At 46.1% G+C, this 27,110-nt stretch overlaps 1 protein-coding gene across 2 annotated transcripts in view; it reads left to right on the top strand.

Annotated features, from left to right (window-relative positions):
• Nucleotides 1-14,072: 14,072 nt before the first annotated feature.
• LRRC27 (leucine rich repeat containing 27) overlaps nt 14,073-27,110 on the top strand; it is a 76,072-nt gene continuing 63,034 nt past the window's right edge. Inside the window, exons 1-3 of one of the 2 annotated variants that reach the window (XM_069753891.1) lie at nt 14,073-14,184; nt 17,556-17,735; nt 21,788-21,918. In XM_069753891.1, the coding sequence (XP_069609992.1) occupies nt 17,580-17,735; nt 21,788-21,918 (287 nt within the window). In that variant the 5' untranslated portion in view covers nt 14,073-14,184; nt 17,556-17,579. The remainder of the gene's footprint in view (nt 14,185-17,555; nt 17,736-21,787; nt 21,919-27,110) is intronic. The other variant, XM_069753892.1, reaches the window with a different exon arrangement.

Here is a 27,110-nt window from a genome sequence, read left to right as displayed (position 1 = left end):
GCACCACGGGATAGTCCTCACAACTTTCGTATTCGTTCATTCTCTCCGTCCCCCAAGTTTATCTGGCTAGGATGCACCCGTTTGACGGGAAGCCCTGGAGTTATTCTGGGTCCCTAGAGACGCCCCGTCTCCCACGATTGCCCCCTATGTCTGCTTAGGTGATGTAAGGTAGACAGCCAACCTATAATCAACTGTCCTGCCGCTGTTTGAAGTAATGCTTGAAGTCTGTTACTTCCTCGGCATTCCGGCCACCGGCTACGCGCCTCAGTAGGATGTTGCCAATCTCGGGGCATGACTCCTACTGGTCTTATCTGCACTTCTACCCTACAAGCTCCCTAGAGTGGCCCAAAGGAGTGCTTGATCCAGAGGTAAACGCAGACTTTTATAAGGAGGCGTTTCCATGTGGGTTAGTGTCCACAAACAGAGGTGAAATTCCTGAAAGTTTGAAAACTTTGCTCCTTTCTAAATAAAGTATATTAGACATTTTTACACAAGGTGGTATAGAGGCTGTAGCACCAGTGTCCCTGCACGCTTCCCCCCACTCCCCGGCAGGAATGCCGACTTACTCACCAACGCAGCCCTGTCCTGCACTTCCTCGCTCTCCTCCTGCTACTGCTGCCCAGGGTCTGCGCACAGCTGGATGATCCCCGGGCACTGTACTTAAGGTGTGCACCATCCTAAAGTGACCCCAGCCAGTGACTGGGATACACTTATTTTTTAAGGCACTTTCACCTGTTGGGAGGTGCCTGAAGAACAATATGTTTAGTCAGTTAGTCTGCACGCTTGCTAGTTCTCATGTCGTCTGTCTGTGTGTACCTGCCAGTACTTACCAGTACCCACTTTCTCTTGTATAATTATCATTATACAGTGGTAAAAATTACTCGGTAAGTCTCTCTCTTCTGTAGAGTGTAAGCTCTTATGGTCAGTGGGGTCCTCGCTCCCTTCTGTAGAGTGTAAGATCTTATGGTCAGTGGGGACCTCTCTCTTCTGTAGAATGTAAGCTCTTATGGACAGCGGGGTCCTCTGTCTCCTGTAGAATGTAAGCTGTTATGGACAGCGGAGTCCTCTGTCTCCTGTAGAGTGTAAGCTGTTATGGTCAGTGGGATCTTCTCTCTCTATAGAGTGTAAGCTCTTATGGTCAGTGGGGTCCTCTCTCTTCTGTAGAGTGTAAGCTCTTATAGACAGTGGGGTTCTCTCTCTCTCTCTCTCTAGAGTGTAAGCTCTTATGGTCAACAGGGTCCTCTCTCTCCTGTAGAGTGTAAGCTCTTATGGTCAGTGGGGTCATCTCTCTCCTGTAGAGTGTAAGCTCTTATGGTCAGTGGGGTCCTCTCTCTCCTGTAAAGTGTAAGTTCTTATGGTCAGTGAGGTCCTCTCTCTATAGAGTGTAAGCTCTTATGGTCAGCAGGGTCCTCTCTCTCCTGTAGAGTGTAAGCTCTTATGGTCAGTGGGGTCCTCTCTCTCCTGTAAAGTGTAAGTTCTTATGGTCAGTGGGGTCCTCTCTCTATAGAGTGTAAGCTCTTATGGTCAGCAGGGTCCTCTCTCTCCTGTAGAGTGTAAGTTCTTATGGTCAGTGGGGTCCTCTCTCTCTATAGAGTGTAAGCTCTTATGGTAAGAGGGGTCCTCTCTCCTGGAGAGTGTAAGTTCTTATGGTCAGCGAGGTTCTCTCTATAGAGTGTAAGCTCTTATGGTCAGCGAGGTTCTCTCTCTCTATAGAGTGTAAGTTCTTATGGTCAGTGGGGTCCTCTCTCTCTATAGAGTGTAAGCTCTTATGGTAAGAGGGGTCCTCTCTCCTGGAGAGTGTAAGCTCTTATGGTCAGCGAGGTTCTCTCTATAGAGTGTAAGCTCTTATGGTCAGTGGGGTCCTCTCTCTTTTCTGTAGAGTGTAAGCTCTTTTGGACAGCGAGGTTATCTCTCCTTTCTGTAGAGTGCGATTTTACGGTCCCTAGGGTTCTCTCTCTTACTTTCTCCTCTCCTCCACATGTATTTTAAAAGCAATTACAAGCTTTCCAGTATTGAAATCCAATCGAAATTATTCGCCACAAATCAATTTTTGGTGTAAGTTTGGCAAACTCTGTGAATTTAAACTTCCAAAGATCCAATTCATCGTTAGCTAAAGAAGCACTTCAATCAAAGTTTTTATCCTCTTAATATATTGCAGTCATCATTATATAGCACTATGTACTTACAATTGCTCAGTTTTCACTTCTACCAGTAAATTCTTCTCTTTTCACTGATGAAATTGATACCTCTGTTGAATGAATCCGATCAGTGGATCATTTTCAGTCTTGGTTTGAAGGTTTCTTTTGATGATGTCAGGGGAGGTTGGCTCTTCTTCTGCTTCAACCTCTTCACTTGCCTCCTGCATTTCTACAGGTCATTGATTATTTAGTGACCTGCCTCTGTTTTTAAATTTTGTGATGCCGCTGACATCATTGGATGGACAATGTGTATACTGTGTGAGATTACACATCTGGTCTTCGGAGTCTTCAATAAAATGGTGCCGGAATCGGTGCATACACAAGTCGAGATCTTGGCCAAGATTAGTCATGGACTCACACTGCGCACACGCCACTCGATGATGGCGGCGGCGTGAAATTTCAAAACAGAGGCAGGTCACTGAATAACCAGTAGAAACACAAGAGACAGGTGGAGGGGCCGGAGCAGAAGAAGACCCAACCCCACAGGCCCGCCACGATGCACAGAAAACGCCATCAGAAGATACCTGAAAATCATGATTATAAAAGAACCATTGATCGTATTCCTTCAACAGAGGTATCAATTTAATCAGTGTAATAGCGCCAATATAGCCATACATTTACTTAAAAAAACTGTGCAAAAAAATCAAAAATTGAAATCGATTGGTTTTCAATTGAATATTGGGATCAAGGATGTATTGTTGTATGTGTGTGTATTGTTGTTTGTGTGTATGTGTGTGTATTGTTGTTTGTGTGTATGTGTATTGCTGTATGTGTGTGTATTGTTGTTTGTGTGTATGTGTTTTGCTGTATGTGTGTGTATTGTTGTTTGTGTGTATGTGTTTTGTTGTATGTGTGTATGTATATTGTTGTATGTGTATTGCTGTATGTCTGCATGTGCATTGCTGTACAGTACAGACCAAAAGTTTGGACACACCTTCTCAAAATTAGAAAAATGTTGTCTCTGTCCAAATATATATGGACTTAATTGTATATTGTTGTATGTGTATGTTTGTATGTGTGTATTTGTATATGTTAGAGGTCGAGTTCCCGCCTCTGCACAGGGGGAATCTTGGGCCATTTCCACTGCGGTCTCCCATTCTTCTCCTGCCACGGTGGAGTCGTTGGTCCCAGCGTCTCGCTCAGTCTGACTCTGTGCAAAGGGTTACTACTGTCTTTCCAGCTTCTGCCATTGTAGCCAGTACTGGGCAGCGGTGAGCAGACGTTTTTGGGACTAAGTCCTGCTTTTCCCCTTCTGAGCATGCCCAGGGTAAGATCTCTCATTGGAGATCAAGAGTCACATGCTTAGATACTGCAGCTAATCCCATTGGTCCTCTAGGAAGGTCCTGAAAGTGCTCAACTTCTATGGCAGCCTCCCATTGGTCCTTCTGGGAAGGTACTGTACTTGCTGCAGCTATAAAAGGTTTGCATGGCCGCACGGCCATGCGCTAGTAGCAATCCAAGTTACCGTATTTTTCGGACTAAAAGACGCACTTTTTCCCCCCAAAAAAAGGGGGGAAAATGGGGGGTGCGTCTAATAGTCGCAATGCAGGCTTACCTAGGTGGCAGAGGTGCGGTGGCAGAGGTCCGGTGGCAGAGGTGCGGTTGCGGGGGTGTGGCGGCAGAGGAGGCGCAGTAAGCGGGGTCCCTTTCCCCGGTATGGTGATGCAGCAGGCCCGGTATGCAGCAGAGCCGGGTGAATCCTCTTGTTATCGGTGGTGGCGGCCATTTTCCGGAGGCCGCGCGTGCGCAGATGGAGCGCTCTGCTTCCCGGGGCTTCAGGAAAATGGCCGCCGCGATCTCCATCTGCGCACGCGCGGCCTCCCGCGGCCATTTTCCTGAAGCCCCGGGAGCAGAGCGCTTCATCTGCACACGCGCGGCCTCAGGAAGATGGCCGCGCCCACCGATAACAAGAGGATTCACCCGGCTCTGCTGCATACCGGGCCTGCTGCATCACCATACCGGGGAAAGGGACCCCGCTTCCTGCGCCTCCTCTGCTGCCACACCACCGCCACCGCACCTCTGCCACCGGACCTCTGCCACCGCACCTCTGCCACCTAGGTAAGCCTGCATGGTACGCCAGGGACCCCTCTCACGCCATACCTCTCACTGCACCTCCTGATCCCAGCACCTCCTGATCCCAGCACCTCCTCATCCCAGCACCTCCTGATCCCAGAACCTCCTGATCCCAGCACCTCCTGATCCCAGCACCTCCTGATCCCAGCACCTCCTGATCCCAGCACCTTCTCATCCCAGCACCTCCTGATCCCAGCACCTCCTGATCCCAGCACCTCCTCATCCCAGCACCTCCTGATCCCAGCACCTCCTGATCCCAGCACCTCCTGATCCCAGCACCTCCTGATCCCAGCACCTTCTCATCCCAGCACCTTCTCATCCCAGCACCTTCTCATCCCAGCACCTCCTCATCCCAGCATCACCCCACCTTGCCTCCTGTGACCCTGCTCTGCCACCGCCATAAGATACTGTAAATTCGGACAATAAGACGGACCCCCATGTTATAAAAAATCTTTTTTTCTGCAATTTTCACCCCAAATTTGGGGTGCGTCTTATGGTCCGGTGCGTCTTATAGTCCGAAAAATACGGTATGTGCTTTGCGCCAGTGTTGTTATGTGTGATTGTATTCAGGGACCCGGCTGAAATAAGCCCCTAGAATACCGGCACCTCCAGTGAGGAGATTGTGTGTTTGCATTACCACTGAGTGCTATCAGTTCGGCAGTAAGCTTGTGCTCCTGTGAGTCTAAGGCTACTTTCACACTAGCGTTTTTTTAATCCGTCGCAATCCGTTGTTTTGGGCAAAAAACAGATCCTGCAAATGTGCTCGCAGGATGCGTTTTTTGCCCATAGACTTGTATTAGTGACTGATCGCGATGGATGGCCACACGTCGCATTCGTCACGCGACGGATCCGTCGTGTTTTGGCGAACTTTTTTTTTGTCCGTCGCGTCTGCCATTTTCTACCGCGCATGCGCAGCCGAAACTCTGCCCCCTCCTCCCTGGACTTCAGAATGGGCAGCGGATGCGTTGAAAACTGCATCCGCTTCCCACGTCGTGCAGAAATTTCACAACGTGCGTCGGTACGTCGGCCCGACGCATAGCGACGGACCCGTACCGACGCAAGTGTGAAAGTAGCCTAATAGTGCGCAGTGCTTGCCTTTCACGGCTACTCTGGGAAGTAACAGAGCTAGCCTTTACCGCCAAATAGTGCCACCATTCACTAGCAGCAGGTTCCTCCTGCACGGTGGACCCCGGGCTGCGAACGCACCAATAATAATAAACATCTATATTTACTCGGTGCGTTCCGCTAGCCCTAACAGTATATGTGTATTGCTGTATGTGTGTGTGTATTGTTGTGTGTGTATGTGTATTGCTGTATGTATGTATGTGTATTGCTGTATGTGTGTGTATTGTTGTGTGTGTATGTGTATATGTGTTTTGTTGTGTGTATGTGTATTGCTGTATGTGTGTATGTGTATTGTTACATGTGTGTCCGCAGATAATGGAGGATTCGTCTGGTCTCACGCCACCACTCTTTGCTGTGTGCATTAGTCACACTAACAGCCCGCGTTTGGAGCTTGCTGAATACCTGTGAATGCACATAGCTTAAAAAGAAACAGGAATACCATAGGCAAACAACATAATACACCGGGCCATTATCCTTGAATACTGTAGATGGTTGCTTCCGGAGAACCATGACAATGAACCACAACGTCTTAACATCAATGATTCAATACACTAATATAACTATAACTGCGCTTGTACTGTTTGTCCTTGTGGAATATCACTTCTTTATTCTATCTCTTCCCACTCGGGAAATTATATAAAAAAAAGTCAATAAAATGTATAAAGGTACTAAAGATAAGACGATAATGTCACTGCTGCTGGTAAATATTAAATGTACAGCACACAAAATACACTGCGGGTACATAGAATAATATGCAGATATCCATTTAATGTAACATCAATAATGTATACGGCTAATAACCAAAAAACATCCTTAGGGTACAATACAAGACGTGTGAAGAAAAAGTAATCTACCACCAGTATCCAAAGGATAAAGGCTATCTATATATATAATTGTCTAAGGGGCACTTCCGTCTGTCTGTCTGTCTGTCTGTAACGGAAATCCCGCATCGCTGATTGATCGTGGCCGCCAGGCATCCATAGTAAAAAGATCTAATGATAAAAGTAATTAAAAAACAAAAAACCTGCTATTCTCACCTTCCGTCGTCCACCGATGCGCGCACGGCTGCCGCCAGCTTCCGTTCTCGCGAGACCGCTAAGTCATCTGAGTAATTTTGCAATGCATCGCTGGGAAGGAAGCTGGCGGCAGCAGCACGCGTATAGGGACAGCTTCGCTGGACGCCGGTGGGTGAGTATATAACTATTTTTTATTTTAATTATTTTTTTTTAAATGTCTCCATCTTCTCCATTGTGTCTGTCTGTGGAAATCAGGCTGCACTCCTATGCCATCCGAGTGCAGTCCAATACTTTCCGTGCTCATTAACTTGCATGACCGAGTACGATCTGAATATCAAATCAAACTGGAGTATACAGTAATACAGTCCATTAACATAACACTGGACCATGTGCGATCTGATGTTTTGCCAGATCGCACTCGGATTGAAAATAAGCTTGTCTGCACCTGCCCTTAGAGTACTGCATTTGTACTGTACATATACAGCAGGCACTTCTGATAGCAGATCAGGTTGGGGAGTACAGTAACTAAGGTCAAATTCATGTTGCAGCGGGTGATCAGCTACCATTTGGGGCAGTGAGAGGCCTTACTGGAATCCATTGGACATTCCTGCAATGTCCGGAGCCCAGGGCTCGGTACAGGTACTATGGAGAGCGCCTTATCATCTGGCGTACAGGGGACGATGGGTACAGAACTGAGAGAAGGGAAGGTAAAGGATCCTGGGTGGACTGCGAGACTGGTCGGAAATCCCTGGGGCTGAGAGTGCCAGTGGACGTAGGGATAGTCCACGAGGAACAGATAGTGATGCTGAGGATGTGCTCGAAAGCAGCCCAAAAGAGGAAGAGCTGTCTGTGGACAGTGGAAAAGCTACATGGACAGCAGGAGCTATTAATGACCGCTCTGTGCCAGTGTCGTGGTGTACAACAGGCAGGCAGTTAATGCAGGCTAAATGCCTGATCGTAGAAAAAATACTCCTGGATAAATCCTTTAAGGATCAGAACAATTTTTTTTTTTGAGTCACTGAAAACTATGGAGAAGTCTTTGCTTGTCTATTGCAATGTTCCAGTATACAGGCTCTTACATAGGCAATGCTCATCCTGCACTTATCTAATAGTACTGGCCATTAACAAATACGCTGCATTTTTCCACTAAACATTCTAGAGAATGCAACAAAATGAACCTGTAGAGATGACGGCGCGCAACAATTTGCTGTCGAAATGTGCAGCAAGAAAAGGCGAGAGAGTGTGAACACCGACATGGATTTCTATCCAGTAGTAAAAGTCTGACAGTTTATTATTCCAGTCCCTGACAATATCCCTGTACGTCCAATGCTTGTATTTCCTGAACTGTTTTATTTGCTCATGTCAAAAAAGTACAAATTGATCCAAAACTGCCACGCAAATCGCTCAGCGCACAGTCGCCAATTTGACAAAGCATTTACATGACAACATCATTAAATTTCTATGAAGTGAGGGTTTTTTTTTTCAATTTTTATTTCATCTATCTCTTGGCTTCTTCGATCTATAATAGGTTTCCACTGAACATTGATATATGCCTGTGGCATCAGTTCAAGATTTGTGCTACAGCCCAGAAAAAGTAATAAATTTATAGGGCATGCTGCCCCGGATACTGATGCTCACATGCAATTACTATGTCATTTGGACGGAAAATTAAATGTTATGAAAACCGAGAAGATATGAGAGATTTGAGAGATTTATTGTGTCTAATATTTATTCTATTCTTGTACAATTGGAACATACTGTACATCATGATTTTCTTCAACTAGAAAACATATCAACTTAAAGTGAACCTGTCATCAGGTATAAAGAAACTAGCTTTTAGGGTATGTGCACACGTCCGGAATGCATGCAGAATTTTTCTGAGATAAACCTGAGGTTTTCCGCAGGAATTCTGTATGCGTTTTTTTCGTGTATTTTGCGTGTTTTTTGTCAGTTTTTTTTTTTTTGCGGATATTTTGCGTTTTTTTCCGGACACTCCAATATAATGGGAAAAATCCGCAAAAATAATGAACATGATGCTTCTTTTTCCGGAATGCGTTTTTTTTGCGGAAAAAAAACGCATCATGTGCACAAAAAATGCAAAATGCATTCTAAATGATAGGTTGCATGTGTATGCGGTTTTATGTGTTTTTATAGCGTTTTTATCGCGAAAAATTCCTGAACGTGTACACATACCCTTAGCCTTATTTTATTCCCGCTGCTCCTCTGAGTATTTGGTTCTTCGTTTTTTTTAAATCCACCATACGGTTCCAGAGATATGTGCTTTTTTATTTAGTGGTAAGTTTTATAGTCTTCGCACTAGGGCGTGGCTAACAGGGTAAAAAGACACGCCCCTAGAGACTCCCGTGAGCCACGCCCCTGGAGCTTCTGTATACTGGTGAACAGGGGAGGCTGGAGCTTCTGTATACTGTGACAGGAGGCTGGAGCTTCTGTATACTGTGACAGGAGGCTGGAGCTTCTGTATACTGGTGACAGGGGAGGCTGGAGCTTCTGTATACTGGTGACAGGGGAGGCTGGAGCTATTGTATACCGGTGAACAGGGGAGGCTGGAGCTTCTGTATACTGGTGAACAGGGGAGGATGGAGCTACTATATACAAGTGACAGGGGAGGCTGGAGCTTCTGTATACTGGTGAACAGGGGAGGCTGGAGCTGCTATATACTGGTGAACAGAGGGGGCTAGAGCTTCTGTATACTGGTGACAGGGGAGGCTGGAGCTTCTGTATACTGGTGACAGGGGAGGCTGGAGCTATTGTATACTGGTGAACAGGGGAGGCTGGAGCTTCTGTATACTGGTGAACATGGGAGGATGCAGCTGCTATATACTAGTGACAGGGGAGACTGGAGCTGCTATATACTGGTGAACAGGGGAGGCTGGAGCTTCTGTATACTGGTGACACGGGAGGCTGGAGCTATTGTATACTGGTGAACAGGGGAGGCTGGAGCTGCTATATACTGGTGGAAAGGGGAGGCTGGAGCTATTGTATACTGGTGAACAGGGGAGGCTGGAGCTGCTATATACTGGTGAACAGGGGAGGCTGGAACTTCTGTATACTGGTGAACAGGGGAGGCTGGAGCTGCTGTATTCTAGTGACATGGGGAGGCTGGAGCTATTGTATACTGGGGAGCAGGGGAGGCTGGAGCTGCTATATACTGGGGAACAGGGGAGACTGGCAGTGGCGGGCTGGGCTGGGTGGCAGGGATGCATTTTCCCCCTGGGCCGGTCCCCAGGCAGCTGTTCAGGGCCGCCAGAGGACCGGCACTGTACTTTTGATTGCGGCTGCCAAAACTTAATTTGCCGCCTGGCTGGCAGACTCCTTCCTGATTTTGCATGATGCATCCACATGTATTCTCCTCTTTGAGATGCGAATACATTTGAATGCATGATATTCGGCACAGAGCAGAGCATTGTGTTTCCTCCCGCACTGCAGCCTTGCGTGCAGCAGAGTGATGAGGTCATCATGCTGCTGCCTCGTCACACTGCTGCCGCTGGCAACGCAGAGCGGGGCAGAAGAGGCGGGAAGCAGGGGCCGGCGTGAAGAATGGTGAGCAGCGCTCCGATGTGGAGCAGAAGCTGAGCTGCTGAAGATTAGAAATCTGTCATTTGCTGTGTATAGGGAATGGTCCATAGTGTTAGTAGTCCACGAGGGCAGCCGCATGGCTTTGTGTGTGTGTGTGTGTGTGTGTGTGTGTGAGTGTGTAAGGGCTCATACTCACATGCGAGAAAGTCGGACAAGTCTCGCACATCAATACCCGACACTGCCGCCGCCACTCAGATCGGAGCGTTCAGCTGCATAGAATGCGACACATGCACACATGCGACGTGTCTTTCCAGGCCGCAGCATGTCTATTTATTTTGTGGAGACACTCCGTCTCCGCAAGATAAATGTCACCTGTACAATATTTTGGACGCGGTGATTCCACACGGTTCAATGAACACATGAGGAATCACCTACGTTCAAAAGCCAGCAGCACTTTGGGCAGAGCAGACATGTGCTGGGTCCAAAACGCTGCCTGATACAGACCATGGGAAAAGGAGAGAATAGACCATCATGCATTCAGGCAGGGATCACCATAAAAAAAATATCAAATTTTATTAGACTAATAATAATAATAATAATTTTATTTATATAGCGCCAACATATTCCACAGCGCTTTACAAATTATAGAGGGGACTTGTACAGACAATAGATATTACAGCATAACAGAAATCACAGTTCAAAATAGATACCAGGAGGAATGAGGGCCCTGCTCGCAAGCTTACAAACTATGAGGAAGAGGGGAGACACGAGAGGTGGATGGTAATAATTGCATATATGACTATATATATATAGACTATATGTAAACCACACAAAAATATTAAAAACGTTTAAAAAGCTCGCATTTGTATACTAAAGCTTGTCTTTATTGTCAGTGCTCTGTTAGTAAAAGTGAGGGCTGTCTAAAATCAGCTTGCAAGTCTGCGCTTACTCACTGAGGCTGGTTTCACAGGATCCAGTTTTTTGTCCATTCACTTTAATGGTGTCAGAAAGCAACCTGAAGTAACTGGACTCTACCTGACACCATTAAAGTGAACCAGCAAAAACTGGATCCTGAAAAGATCAGAATTTGGCAGAAAAACCTGATTTTGCTTGATTTGAAAAAAAAATGCAAGTGTGAAACCAGCGACACTGGATGAGTGCAGTAGCGCTGTCAGTGTGGGTGCACACCATGTGGCTGCAGGCTCGCTCTGCTACCTGTCTGCTCTTGGCTTCCCTTTGAACACCTTCAGTAAAGAGGAGGGTGAATGAGCAGACGGCATGTCTCTATATCACTAGGCCTCTCCTCATTGAAGCAATCGTTAGGTCGCCTATTTTAATCTCTTGACGACTTTGAAAAGCTGAAGGTGTTAAAAAAAACGCTCAAAAGACTGAACCTGCGCAGTGTGTGACATCAGTAAGGGGCGCGACCACGAAAAGTGCCTAGGGCAGCATGAAGGCCAAATATGGCCCTGTCCTCTCCCTTTGCTTCTAGCAGCTAAAACTCCAAAACCTAAGATCGGTCATAACTCCCTAATGGATGGTCACAGGAAGGCAGTTTTGGCACCATCGCTTCTGGCCGGGCGCCTACTACGCGCACTTACTAGCCATTCTACATATCTCCCCAGCCTGTGATGCTAGAAAGGATCGAGACCCTGGAAAGCATTTGGTGTGTGACCAGGACGTACAATAAGTTCAAATTCTCCTTATGAAATTATAGCTGACTCAAAGCAATTAGACCGCATGGTATCTACAGGGGATCTTCCTGTAGGAGCTTGATACTAGCTAGCTGTGGGGGTATGAATTTCTTCTCTGTGCAGAGAAGGCTGGGTCCCCCTGCTGAGCCAGGTATCCTGTTACAGCTGCATAAAGGAAGGCAGTTTTACAATCCCATGCCAAATAGGATACAAATGATTAACATGAAATTATATCTCAAATATTCTTCACATTACTGTAATACAATAGTACAATAGTACAAATAGAGGAAAAGTATAATAGAAACATATGCACCACTTCTGCATTTATCAACCACTCCTGGTTTTGGCTACAAATACTGATGTAAAATACTGACCAAATACTGCTAGTGTGACGGCAGCCTAATAGTAACTGATAAGATCAGTTCTGAATTGTTACCTTTTTGTGCTTATAGAAAAAAATACATCAGTTATATATTACTTCAGGTATAACATTTAGAATCATAATAGATTATGGTTGCTGCACCTTGTTAGAAGATAACAGCGATATTGCACATCCCAAAGATTAATTCATGTGGCACAGGAACAATACAGAACTACTGTAGGCACAGAAACCAGCTCTCATCTCTCTACAGAGTCAGATTCATTGTTTTCTATAAGGAAAACAAAAAGGGAAAATACTCACAATGAGTCACAGAGAAGAAAAGAAACATAAGAGAAAAAACAGAGAGACAGATAAAAGAAAATAGAAGAAAACCAGAGACAGAGAGAGACAGAGACGAGGAAGAGAAAAAGGGAGAGAGAGAGAGACAGGAGATAGAGAGGAGGGCAAGAAGAAGAGATTAAGGGAGAGAAAAAGCGACAGAGAGGAGAGAGAAAAAGGGAGACAGAAAGAGGAGATAGAGAGGGAGAAAGAGGGGGGAATGGAGACAGAGAGAGACAGAGAGGAGGGAGAGAAAACAGGAGACAGAGAGAGGAGGGAGATAGAGGGAGAGAAAAAGAGAGATAAGGGAGAGAAAAAGGGAGAAAGAGAGAGGAGGGAGAGAAGAGGAAATAGAGAGGAGGGATATAGAGAGAGGGAGAGAAAAAGAGACAGAAAGAGGAGATAGAGGGGGGATGGAGACAGAGAGAGGAGACAGAGAGGAGGGAGATAAAGAGAGGGAGAGAGACAGAGAGACAGAGAGAGGAGGGAGAGAAAAGTGGAGACAGAGAGAGGAGGGAGATAGAGAGAAGGAGAGAAAAAGAGAGATAAGGGAGAGAAAAAGGGAGAAAGAGAGAGGAGGGAGAGAAGAGGAAATAGAGAGGAGGGAGATAGAGAGAGGGAGATAAAAAGAGACAGAAAGAGGAGATAGAGGGGGGATGGAGACAGAGAGAGGAGACAGAGAGGAGGGAGATAAAGAGAGGGAGAGAGACAGAGAGAGGAGGGAGAGAAAAGTGGAGACAGAGAGAGGAGGAAGATAGAGAGAGGGAGAGAAAAAGAGAGATAAGGGAGAGAAAAAGGGAGAAAGAGAGAGGAGGGAGAGAAGAGGAAATAGAGAGGAGGGAGATAGAGAGAGGGAGATAAAAAGAGACAGAAAGAGGAGATAGAGAGGGAGAAAGAGGGGGAATGGAGATAGAGAGAGGAGACAGAGAGGAGGGAGAGAAAACGGGAGACAGAGAGAGGTGGGAGAGAAGAGAAGAGGGGAGAGAAGAGAAGTGGAAAGAGAGAGAGGAGGGCGAGAAGAGGAGACAGAGAAAAAGAGAGACAGCGAGTGGAGAGAGACAGAGAGGAGGGAGAGAAAAAGGGAGACAGGAGATAGAGAGGAGGGCGAGAAAAAGAGATAAAGGGAGAGAAATAGAGACAGAGAGGAGAGATAGAGGAGGAAGATAAAAGGGAAAAAGAGAGAGGAGAGGGGACAGAAAAAGAGATAGTGAGTAGAGAGAGAGAAAAAGACAGAGAGGAGAGAGAAAGAAAAAAAGAGAGAGGAGGGAGAGAAAAGGGAGACAAAAAGAGGAGGAAAGGAGAAAGAAAGAAAGGAGTGAGAGAAGAGGAGGGCGAGGAGAGAAACAGGAGGGAGAGAGAAAAGAGAAGAGGGAGAAACAGGGAGAAGAGAGGGAGAAATATAAAAAGAGAGACATGGAGAGTGGAAAGCAGGGATAAGAAGAAAAAAGAAAAGTAGTCAGCGAAAGGGGATAGAACTGGAGAAAGGATGGAAAGAGGAAAGACAGACAGACAGAAAGAAAAAGAAGAGACAGAAAGCTACATAAAGTAAATAATATAATGAATGCCCTGAGTATAAGCGCAGCCTGTTTCCTCCGCACACGGCACCGCGTCATCTGTCTGTGCAGCTATAACTACATTGCGGTTCCTCGCATTCTCGCTTGAACAAACAGTCTTGACCCTCCTGAGCCGCCGTACGCGTTTCTGGTTGTCTTGGTAACGCGTCGCTCTCGTCTCCGCCGAATAACATTCGAGCACCTGCTGAGCAACCGGCGCTGCGGACTGGACGTGGCCGCCGGAATGAGGACGGACTGCGGCCGCTCCACCGGGTGCATAACTGACCTGTGAGTACCAGAGACGAGCAGCGCGGAGGACGGTGCTGCACCTTCCCACGGTGCTTGTGTGTCACTGACATCTCCAATATACGGATTCTGAACCTTTTGATTTTTGTAGAAGTATTTCCTGCCTGTGATGATAATGATGATGCTGAAAGGTTGCCTGTGCTGGGCAGGGTGTACAGCAGGGCAGGGTGTACAGCAGGGCAGGGTGTGCAGCAGGGCAGGGTGTGCAGCAGGGTGTACAGCAGGGTGTGCAGCAGAGCAGGGTGTACAGCAGGGCAGGGTGTACAGCAGGGTGTGCAGCAGAGCAGGGTGTGCAGCAGGGCAGGGTGTGCAACAGGGTGTACAGCAGGGTGTGCAGCAGGGCAGGGTGTACAGCAGGGTGTGCAGTGGAGCAGGGTGTACAGCAGGGCAGGGTGTGCAGCAGGGTGTACAGCAGGGTGTGCAGCGGAGCAGGGTGTACGGCAGGGTGTGCAGCGGGGCAGGGTGTGCAGCAGGGTGTACAGCAGGGTGTGCAGCGGGGCAGGGTGTGCAGCGGGGCAGGGTGTGCAGCGGGGCAGGGTGTGCAGCGGGGCAGGGTGTGCAGCAGGGTGTACAGCAGGGTGTGCAGCGGGGCAGGGTGTGCAGCGGGGCAGGGTGTGCAGCGGGGCAGGGTGTGCAGCGGGGCAGGGTGTGCAGCAGGGCAGGGTGTGCAGCAGGGTGTACAGCAGGGTGTGCAGCAGGGCAGGGTGTGCAGCAGGGTGTACAGCAGGGTGTGCAGCAGGGCAGGGTGTGCAGCGGGGCAGGGTGTGCAGCGGAGCAGGGTGTACAGCAGGGCAGGGTGTGCAGCGGGGCAGGGTGTACAGCAGGGTGTGCAGTGGAGCAGGGTGTGCAGCGGAGCAGGGTGTACAGCAGGGTGTGCAGCAGGGCAGGGTGTGCAGCAGGGTGTACAGCAGGATGTACAGCAGGGCAGGGTGTACAGCAGGGTGTGCAGCGGGGCAGGGTGTGCAGCGGGGCAGGGTGTACAGCAGGGTGTGCAGCGGAGCAGGGTGTACAGCAGGGCAGGGTGTGCAGCGGGGCAGGGTGTACAGCAGGGCAGGGTGTACAGCAGGGTGTACAGCAGGGCAGGGTGTGCAGCAGGGTGTACAGCAGGGTGTGCAGCAGGATGTACAGCATGGTGTACAGCAGGGCAGGGTGTGCAGCGGGGTGTGCAGCAGGGCAGGGTGTACAGCAGGGCAGGGTGTACAGCAGGGTGTGCAGCGGGGCAGGGTGTGCAGCGGGGCAGGGTGTGCAGTGGGGCAGGGTGTGCAGCAGGGCAGGCGGTGGAGCAGGGTGTGCAGCAGGGCAGGGTGTGCAGCGGGGCAGGGTGTACAGCAGGGTGTGCAGCAGGGCAGGGTGTGCAGCAGGGTGTACAGCAGGGCAGGGTGTACAGCAGGGTGTCCAGCAGGGCAGGGTGTGCAGCAGGGCAGGGTGTGCAGCAGGGTGTGCAGCAGGGCAGGGGGTGGAGCAGGGCAGGGTGTGCAGCAGGGCAGGGTGTGCAGCAGTGTGTACAGCAGGATGTACAGCAGGGCAGGGTGTACAGCAGGGTGTGCAGCGGGGCAGGGTGTGCAGCAGAGCAGGGTGTACAGCAGGGCAGGGTGTGCAGCGGGGCAGGGTGTGCAGCAGGGTGTACAGCAGGGTGTGCAGCGGAGCAGGGTGTACAGCAGGGTGTGCAGCGGAGCAGGGTGTACAGCAGGGTGTGCAGCGGAGCAGGGTGTGCAGCAGGATGTACAGCATGGTGTACAGCAGGGCAGGGTGTGCAGCAGGGCAGGGTGTACAGCAGGGCAGGGTGTGCAGCAGGGCAGGGTGTGCAGCGGGGCAGGGTGTGCAGCAGGGCAGGGTGTACAGCAGGATGTGCAGGGCAGGATGTACAGCAGGGCAGAGTGTATAGCAGGGTGTGCAGCAGGGCAGGGTGTATAGCAGGATGTGCAGGGCAGGATGTACAGCAGGGCAGAGTGTATAGCAGGGTGTGCAGCAGGGCAGGGTGTGCAGCAGGGTGTGCAGGGCATGGTGTGCCTGGCAGGGTGTGCAGCAGGGTGTGCAGCAGGGCAGGGTGTGCAGGGCAGGGTGTACAGGTCTACCTTCAGTGGCCCGTTTGGAAATTACAAGATTTCATTTTATTTTTATGGAAAATGTAACAAAAAAAATCTAAATGTTTAAAAAAAACCAAAACCATTAAAAGTTTATTTTCCGCTTTCAGAAAATCCCTCTTTAAAAGAAAAATAAACTGTCCCTTCCTCGCCCTTTCCTGGGTCAGCGCTGAAGCTGCAGATAGTGGAGAGGGATTTTCCAAAATTGAAAAACCCTTTGACATAAAAACCTGATTGAAACCGGAGATCGTTTCTTGATGTCACCTTCCCCTGAAGGACTTGGGGTCGTTTAAAACAAAACACTGAATCAGCAAATTAAAGGGGCGTTCTAGCCTTAAGCGTTTCTCATCTATCCATTGGATAGGAGATGAAAGTTAGATTGGTAGTGATCAAACAGAAGGATAACTGTGTCCCCCCAACACATAAGATCGACCCCTGTGCACAGCAGTTACCGTCAGAGCCACGGACTGGTACTGAGATCCAGGGAACACGCTCCACCACCGATGCATCACGGATTGGAGATAATATTGTCAGGGAGGGTTTTTCTTATTGTCTACATATTTTCAGGTTTTGGTATCTAAGGAATAACGTTTCCCTTGTGGACAGTGACATGCCAAGCCTGGCATGTCAGAGTGAGGAGACTTATAGGTCATGCACACTACTCTGGGAAATTAAATATGCAAATTGTCTCTTCAGAGTGGAAGAGGACTAGAGATCTAGCGCCACCTATTGGAAGCAGCGATCCTAAAAGTCAATATTGACCCTTTAACGAGCCTGGTCACATGACTTATGATAAAAGCCAAACCAAAATCTCAAGTTTCAGACACTGTGTTTCTGGATGATTGCCCCTGATCAGTGCAAAGTATGAGATCTGATCTGGCTAGGTGAGAGGCTCTGGACTGGAGTCTAAGGCGTAACGTTTCTCCTTGTGGAGAGTGACATGTCAGGCCTCGCATATCAGAGTGAGGAGACTTATAAGCCATGCATGCTCCTCTGGGAAATTAAATATGCAGATTGTCTCTTCAGAGTCCTCTTTGTCTCTCAAGAGACAAGTTGCATACTCAGGTTCATTTTAAAGCATCTCATTAATGGTATAGAGTAGACCATACATCTTTTGGGCAGCTGCAGAGTAACCTTCCATCTGAGCTTTGTACGGCTTTGTTCATCCCCCTACGCCTGGTCTTTTGCTTATATTGAGCTGTAATGTGTATGTTATTGGTATAGAGAGTATTGGTCACATGAGCATGCCGTCCAATTCTGTATTTCCAGGCATTAGTAGCCCGTGCTGACGATATGGATCCCTCCATATTACACCGTCCCACATCCTCACATGATCAAGTCAATGGGAAAGATTCCTCTGCAAAGCAAAAACTGGAAACTTTAGACCTAAGTAAGAAAAAACTTCAGCGTCTTAGCGAAGATCTTTACAGCGAGAACCCCGGTATAAAGGTACGTTCATGTGGCTATAGCTGAGATTTTAATGTTTTCTGTCCAGAGGGTGATCACAAAGCGCGGCTCTTGCTCTGGATGACTCGGCTCAACCACGAGGAGCCCTTTAAGGCTACGCAGCTTCTTTTTTTTTCAGGCAGATTCCACCCAGAATCCTCTTGATAAAAGCGCAGCAAAAGGCGTCCCATAAAATGAACATAGTGCACGGCAATGTAAGAACGACGTGACTGTGCACATGTTCCATTTTTTTTTAACCATGTCAGGGTTTCAGAAATTTGAAGCTGTTAGTAGAAGTGACCTGCTCATTGTTCTACTTCACGATACAGAGAAAAAAAACGCCGGCAGCGGAGTCTCCGCAACAATGGAAAAGCCGCCGGTGAAGCCGCTTCAAGGAAAAAAGAGACAACATTTTCCATTAGCGACCGTGCCTGCGAATTCTCAGCAGTTGCATGAGGCCTCATTCACTCGTCCGTGTTGCATGTATGTGTTCTTCCTGTTTTTTTCACAGATAGAACACGTACCCGTTATAATCTGTGGTCCTATTCACTTGTCCGTGTTTTTTCGCAGACTGTGTGGCATTTCTATTTCTTTCCCATATCGCAGATGAAATGGGTCAATGCAAGTGTTATCGGTCCATGATACGTACATACATCCTCGTGTCTGTGTTTAACATCGAAGAGTGTAGGAAAAACTTTGTCATTTTTTTATTTCTTTATCCATCAGTGAAAAACACTGATGACTGATGATAAAAACAGATACCCGGACCACAGACTGATGACACCAGTACCATGTATGTGTTAAAACACACGTGTGGCTGAGGCCTAAGATAGTGTCTGCTTGCTGAGGATTCTTTTGGGACTTAAGTGCATATTTTACCCCTAAATCAGGACAGAATCCGCTATCGTCGCACTACTAGTACATGTGAATGTGGTATTGTATGCCTTATTCACATGAGAAAATATGGAAAACAATGAATGTGATGTGTTGAAGAGCCACAGATAATTTCATGAATCACACTAGGACTAATCCTTTTTCCTATCTGCTGGCTGAACCGCAAATAAATCCAAATTTTAAATGGGTAATCCCAGAGTCAAAAGTTATTCCCTATGCTGAGGATAAAGAATACTGATTGCTGGGCTGGGGGTCCAACCTCTGGGACCATCACTGACCCCCAAGAATAGGGCTCTGAATCCTGAGCATCAGATTCGGCAGCGCTACTTATGAAACAGGGTACAAGCTTGGAGGTGAAAGTGGATGTAAACCCGCGTTGCCGAGGATCCAGTATACGATAAGAGACCAGATACAGTATTGATGCAGTCTTATTTGTCAAGGTGTTTCGAGGTGATCATACCTTTTTAATCAGGTCAAATCCCAATGATGAAGACACCAAAGATGTAACCCTTTCTCATGTACAGCACCATGGAAATAATGGTGCTATATAAATAAATAATAATAATAATGATTGCCTCGAAATGAGTTTACAAACAAAACTGCATCAATACTGTATCCGGTCTCTAATCGTGTATTGGATCCTCAGCAGCGCGGGTTTACATTCACTTTCATCTCCCAAGTTTGTACCCTATCCTTATGGTGGATCTGCAGCAGCTGTTTTTGTTAACTTCTATGTAAGGCGTTGTGATTGATTGTCGCAAATCTCATTTTACTGTTTCCTGTGTAATCTGAATATGACACCATTGTGTCCTTTCAGTTTTATCTATACGCTTAATAAATAGAGCACAGGTGCGCATGCTCAACCCCTGCTCCATTCACTCTCTGGTAGTCTGCGGTCTCCTGCAGTCCTAAAGACAATGAATGGAGTGGAAGTAAAGCATGCTCCGCTCCATTTAAGAGGGAGCTTTGTACAATTCCGGTTCTCAGGATCCAGATCCTTGTTCTCGAGATTGTTCGGGTTCCCAGTAGTCGGATCTCCAGCGATCAGTAATTTATTGTACTTACTTTTGATTCTGGAAATATGTCTCTGGCCGTATAAATCGGAACGCATTGTACGGACAAGTCGCGGTTCTCCCGACCTGAGCGTGAAAGTTGCACAAAAATACATGAACCTGTCACGCTTTGGTCGGGAGAGCCGCCGGGCAGTCCGTGCATTAGCGGTCCGACCTCTGTTTATACGACTATCTGACTGCGCCCTAAAACTTACAATATTCCTGCCTCCCCATCATGAGATTGTTTACCAATTGAGGGCGCTACAATTTTTTTTTTTTTTTTACGTCTGATCGTTCTGATTTCCTGTGTGCCTCGGCCCAATGGTGCCCAAAACTTCATAGAATAACATTAGCGAGGTGTTGGAGACGCTTCTTGCCTGGAAATACGTGTGCAGTAATCTTATTTTGCTGATGTATCTTCTTCATATCTTTGGCTGCAGTTTGTTTATTCTGTACTTTATGTAGATGGAGTAAATATTTACTGTAACACGGTCCGGACTCCTAAATAAATAGACGTCGTGCATCGCTGTTACTGCAGGTTACATGTTAAAGGGAACCTGTCACCCCGTTTTTTCAGATTGAGATATAAATACTGTTAAATAGGGCCTGCGCTGTGCGTTACAATAGTGTATGTAGTGTACCCCGATTCCCCACCTATGCTGAGAAATACATTACCAAAGTCACCGTTTTCGCCTGTCAATCAGGCTGGTCAGGTCAGGTGGGCGAGGTGACATCGCTCTTTTCTTCCCCAGCTTTCCGTTGGTGGCGTAGTGGTGTGCGCATGTCCAAGTTACGAATTCCCTGCGCGCACGTGAAGAAACAGCGCGCGATCTGCGCTATTATCCCTTTCATCGGTGGGGGCGGCCATCTTCCTGGGGCCGCGCGTGCGCAGATGGAGTGCTCTGCTGCACGGGGCTTCAGGAAAATGGCCGCGGGATGCCGCGCGTGCGCAGAAGAGATCGCGGCGGCCATTTTCCCAAAGCCGAGTTTGCAACGGGGTGACAGGTTCCCTTTAACAACGACCAGAAAGGAACAATAGTGCGGCTGTCATTGCTCCTGTGCGGTTAGTAAAGGGTCGGCCATTATTATTCGGTCACGTCTCTACCCGTTACAATCCACAGCAATGTTTAGCAAATCTTCCCTTTGAAAGTATCAAATACTCCTGGCACAATGATCTTATTGTCTTGATGCTTATCCTGCCAGAGTAGGCTCCGTAACAAAGTGGCCGACGAAGAAAACCCTCTGGTGCTGAAATTGTTAATGAGCTCCTGTTTCAGCAAATGCTTCCATTGTATAATAGAACATTCTCCTGTTATAAAAACATTCACTACCCCAACACGTGATCTTCACCTTTTTCAAAATTGCTGTAATTCCCAAAAGTCGGACCACCACCGGTGATGGCCTATCCATCGGACACATCTGTTTATATTACAATTTTGTATTGATTAGTATTTCCCTTTCCTATTTTTCTTTTTATTAACATGTATGAACATTGGAGACAAGCGAATCTTTTGACATTCGAATTCGCCAGCTTAGTTAAATTTCTCGAAAACTTGATTATAGGTAAATCAAATCGCCCTGAATAACAGGTACAGTAGAGCCCCCAATTGCCCTGAAAATACTTGTGTAACACCCTGAGGTCTCCTAGGACTGTATTAAACACTTTTCAAGCTCTTTAACTCATTTCAGCCTTAATAATGTCCACATATGTGACTACGGGTGAACGGATGGTAGCTGTTTTTCTATTCTGTTCATTCACACTCACTGTCCTGTCACTATCTGTGAAGTCTATGCTGTGTTTTATGGCTTTCTGTCCCTATCTTTGTTGCTATGCTGTGAGCTTTAACTTTTACAGATTCACTACAGAATGGCTGCCTCCTTCCCTGTCTCAGCTTTTATACAGGCTATGATAGTGGCTCCCGATTGGCTATGCTATACCATGTGATGTGATGACTACTTGGCATTATGGGGAAGCGGCCACACCTGATGTCATGTGTGTCCTCTATAGCTCATGCAATCCTCTGTTTTGTGTTAAAAAAAAAAAAGGTTCTGTTGAAATTTTTAAAAACGAAACACTGAGACAATAATAAACGTATATTTTATTTCCAGAGCCTGCATCTGGAGGGAAATGCACTGCGCTCTCTCCCCGATGACCTCTTCTTCCATCTGCCGCACCTCGTTTGGTTGGACCTCCGAAATAATGAGATTGCAGCTTTGCCAAGTACGATAGGGAGACACAGGTACATTTAATATTGTTGGGAATTCCTGGGTGAGTTTTAAGACAAACATGACATTTTTAGGGTATACTTGTGGCGTTTCTGCTGCCTTTTTTTACGTAGCGCATTTGGTACATAGAATATGCAGCATTTCACAGTACCAGCATCAGTCACAATCAATGAGATTTCTGAAAACTTCAGCGGTTTTCAACTATTTTGTATGAAAGATAAAAACAGTGCAAAAAAATGAATGTTAAAAACACCACTCTGGTTTTTGGTGCATTGAAAAAAAAACTGCAAAAAAACAATGTGTGAACATACCCTTACTACTGCATTAGTCAGCGTTATAATAATAATCTTTATTTTTATATAGCGCTAACATATTCCGCAGCGCTTTACAGTTTGCACACATTATCATCGCTGTCCCCGATGGGGCTCACAATCTAAATTCCCTATCCGTATGTCTTTTGGAATGTGGGAGGAAACCGGAGTACCCGGAGGAAACCCACGCAAACACGGAGAGAACATACAAACTCTTTGCAGCGCTGCAAGGCTGCTGTGCTAACCACTAAGGCTACGTTCACATTAGCGTTGCGCGCCGCTGCGTCGGCGACGCAACGCACGACGCACAAAAAAAGCGCGCAAACGCACGCAAAAACGCTGCGTTTTGCGACGCGTGCGTCGTTTTTTGACGAAAATCGGACGCATGAAAAATGCAACTTGTTGCATTTTCTTGCGTCTGACGCTAGCGTCGGAAACGACGCACGTGTCGAAAAACGCAACAAAAAAAACGTACGCGTCCCCCATGTTAAACATAGGGGCGCGTCGCCGCTGCGTCGCCGACGCAACAGCGACGCACATTAGCGGAACGCTAATGTGAACGTAGCCTAAGCCACCGTGCTGCCCAAGCGTTACAATTTGGGGCATAACCAGCAGTGATGAGCGAGCGTGCTCAGATATCGTGTTATCTTAGCATGCTCCCGTGTTGTCCGAGTGTCTGCGGTGTGCACGAGTAATATGTTTGAGTCCCCTCGGCTGCAAGTATCGCAGCTATTGGGCAGCCACAACACATGCGGGGATTGCCTAACATACAGGCAACCATTCATGTGTGGCGGCTGCCTAACAGCCTCATATCATGCAGCTACAGGGACTCGAACATATTACTCGAGCACGTCGTAGATACTCAGATAACGCCTGAGCATGCTAAGATAACACGATATCCGAGCACACTCGCTCATCACGAATAACCAGTTAAAAGTTTGTAGCTGAAAAATATATATATTTTTTGTTACAAGGCGCTATATAGGTCTGACTTGACCTGATGTGTAAGACTCTCCACCAGTTTGTGGTTGTCAGGTCCCAAGTATATATGTTCCAGACACGGCTGTGCCATACAGTCCATGCCAGGCAGCTGGGAGCAGATATGTTCTTTACTGTCTCCAAACACCAGTTGAGTCCCTATTTGTAAAGGGATTTTTTTGTTGTTATTATTTGATTTAGTTTTTTTTTCTTTATTGCTCATTTTCTTCGTTTGTTTGACCTCTCTTTTTTTATTTTTCTTGTTTCCCTTTAATTATTCGTTTTTAGTGATGAGCGAATATACTCGTTACTCGAGATTTCTCGAGCACGCTCGGGTGATCTACGAGTATTTGTTAGTGCTCGGAGATTTAGTTTTTCTTGCCGCAGCTGAATGATTTACATCAGTTAGCCAATATAAGTACATGTGGGGGTTGCTAGGGAATCCCCACATGTAATCAAGCTGGCTAACAGATGTAAATCATTCAGCTGCAGCAAGAAAAACTAAATCTCCGAGCACTAACAAATACTCGGAGGTCACCCGAGCGTGCTCGAGAAATCTCGAGTAACGAGTATATTCGCTCATCACTATTCATTTTCCCAATTTCCCTTATTCCTGTATTAAAGTATACCTTCCCCCCCTTATTTTTTTATCTTTTATCTCTTTAAATATCGTTACTTGATATACTATTAAAAATGCAATTAAATCTATTAGAAAACAAACAACAATTGATTTGTACTTATCCATCAGTGAATAAATATTTATGTTTCCAGGTAACTGGTCACCCATACATTTACGAGCCGCCGGTGCTTAAAAAGGCGTCATACTAAAATAGTGTACAACCCCTGAAGTAAAGGAAGCTTATCAAAAAGGCCACCAACCATTGCTGATGGGCACACATTTTTTCCATAGGAAAATGTAATATTACATGCTGTGGATTCCTATGCATAGGGTGACGATGGCTTGGTTGAGTCCACCAGAATGTGAATTTTTCTAAACAGCTCACTTGTAGAGTAAATAGGACCCCAAAGAAGCAGACCACCCCTCTCTCTGACATCCAAATGCCATTTTCTAAAAGAGTTAATCTTGTTGAGACTTTAATCTTAGGCCTTTCCCGATCACAGATTTGTAAGGTATTCCCTAACAGGCAAAAACAGAGAAAATAAAATCGTTCCGGTTCACAAGGATTAAATGTATATTTATTTTCTTGATTTAAATTTGTACCATTTGGACAAAACTATAGAGATTTATTTATATATGTATGTACATTTATATATGTATGTGTATGTATATATATACAGGTCCTTCTCAAAAAATTAGCATATAGTGTTAAATTTCATTATTTACCATAATGTAATGATTACAATTAAACTTTCATATATTATAGATTCATTATCCACCAACTGAAATTTGTCAGGTCTTTTATTGTTTTAATACTGATGATTTTGGCATACAACTCCTGATAACCCAAAAAACCTGTCTCAATAAATTAGCATATCAAGAAAAGGTTCTCTAAACGACCTATTACCCTAATCTTCTGAATCAACTAATTAACTCTAAACACATGCAAAAGATACCTGAGGCTTTTATAAACTCCCTGCCTGGTTCATTACTCAAAACCCCCATCATGGGTAAGACTAGCGACCTGACAGATGTCAAGAAGGCCATCATTGACACCCTCAAGCAAGAGGGTAAGACCCAGAAAGAAATTTCTCAACAAATAGGCTGTTCCCAGAGTGCTGTATCAAGGCACCTCAATGGTAAGTCTGTTGGAAGGAAACAATGTGGCAGAAAACGCTGTACAACGAGAAGAGGAGACCGGACCCTGAGGAAGATTGTGGAGAAGGACCGATTCCAGACCTTGGGGAACCTGAGGAAGCAGTGGACTGAGTCTGGTGTGGAAACATCCAGAGCCACCGTGCACAGACGTGTGCAGGAAATGGGCTACAGGTGCCGCATTCCCCAGGTAAAGCCACTTTTGAACCATAAACAGCGGCAGAGGCGCCTGACCTGGGCTACAGAGAAGCAGCACTGGACTGTTGCTAAGTGGTCCCAAGTACTTTTTTCTGATGAAAGCAAATTTTGCATGTCATTCGGAAATCAAGGTGCCAGAGTCTGGAGGAAGACTGGGGAGAAGGAAATGCCAAAATGCCTGAAGTCCAGTGTCAAGTACCCACAGTCAGTGATGGTGTGGGGTGCCATGTCAGCTGCTGGTGTTGGCCCACTGTGTTTCATCAAGGGCAGGGTCAATGCAGCTAGCTATCAGGAGATTTTGGAGCACTTCATGCTTCCATCGGCTGAAATGCTTTATGGAGATGAAGATTTCATTTTTCAGCACGACCTGGCACCTGCTCACAGTGCCAAAAGCACTGGTAAATGGTTTACTGACCATGGTATTACTGTGCTCAATTGGCCTGCCAACTCTCCTGACCTGAACCCCATAGAGAATCTGTGGGATATTGTGAAGAGAAAGTTGAGAGACGCAAGACCCAACACTCTGGATGAGCTTAAGGCCGCTATTGAAGCATCCTGGGCCTCCATAACATCTCAGCAGTGTCACAGGCTGATTGCCTCCATGCCACGCCGCATTGAAGCAGTCATTTCTGCCAAAGGATTCCCGACCAAGTATTGAGTACATAACTGAACATTATTATTTGTTGGTTTTTTTGTTTGTTATTAAAAAACACTTTTATTTGATTGGATGGGTGAAATATGCTAATTTATTGAGACAGGTTTTTTGGGTTATCAGGAGTTGTATGCCAAAATCATCAGTATTAAAACAATAAAAGACCTGACAAATTTCAGTTGGTGGATAATGAACCTATAATATATGAAAGTTTAATTGTAATCATTACATTATGGTAAATAGTGAAATTTAACACTATATGCTAATTTTTTTAGAAGGACCTGTATATGTATATATATATATATATATATATATATATATATATATATATATATATATATATATATATATATATATATATATATATATATATATATATATATATATATATATATATATGAAATAAGTAAGCAATATATGCAAAATATAAATAATTATTAATAATAAAATCATATTTGAATACATTTTAATATACCGGTAAAATTGAAGTATTTGATATTGCAATAATTAATATTAAAATGAATTGATAATATTTATATTTAAAAAAGATGCCTATGAATATTGGGTTATGTATGTAAAAAATTGCCAAATGTCAGTTCGAGCATGATGACGATAGTAACAAATAATGAAACATTGGCTCACTTTGTTGCTTCATGCTATCCTGATTTATTTTGTTATTCTAATCTGGATATATTGCAATGATTCTCAATTTCACATATACTATTGATTTAGTTAAAAAAAAAAAAAATTAAGACCCGTTACTTTTAAGGTATGTAAATTACGGAAATGGAGAAAAATCCCATCTGATTTGGTATGTAAATCTTAATGAAATAAAAAGTGAGCGTGTAGAGGGATGCACGTTCCTGTGACGGATGCACGTTCCTGTGACGGATGAGCTCTTGAAAATCCGTATCCCATGAACTCAGAACGATGCACGTCGCCCTTTCCTTTGGGTCTTTCTGAGCCAGTGAATGAAATGTCATGACTGACAGTGGAGTGGAGGAGGGGCTGCTGTGGAGAAATGGTTATAAATCCTAGAATTGGATAAATGTTAGAAAATGTCAGACACCATGCGGCTTCTCCCCGCGTCAGTCCGGCTCGTTGAGTTTTGCCTCTTGCAGCACTCCTCAGCACTGCTGCATCTGAATGTGTTTCCATTTGACTTTAGGGGTGTGTAGCCGGTCTCTGCAGGAACTTAACCCTGCTGTGTCCTGGAAAGTTTAGGTCCCCTGGCTCATCTGGCGCAAGCAGGCTCTTTAGTAGGCAGTTCCTCCCACCACTGCTTGCCTGAAC

The sequence above is a fragment of the Ranitomeya imitator genome, chromosome 2 (genome assembly GCF_032444005.1).
Source record: "Ranitomeya imitator isolate aRanImi1 chromosome 2, aRanImi1.pri, whole genome shotgun sequence".
NCBI classification, from domain to species: Eukaryota; Metazoa; Chordata; class Amphibia; order Anura; family Dendrobatidae; genus Ranitomeya; species Ranitomeya imitator.
This window is presented reverse-complemented; position numbering and strand designations above follow the sequence as displayed.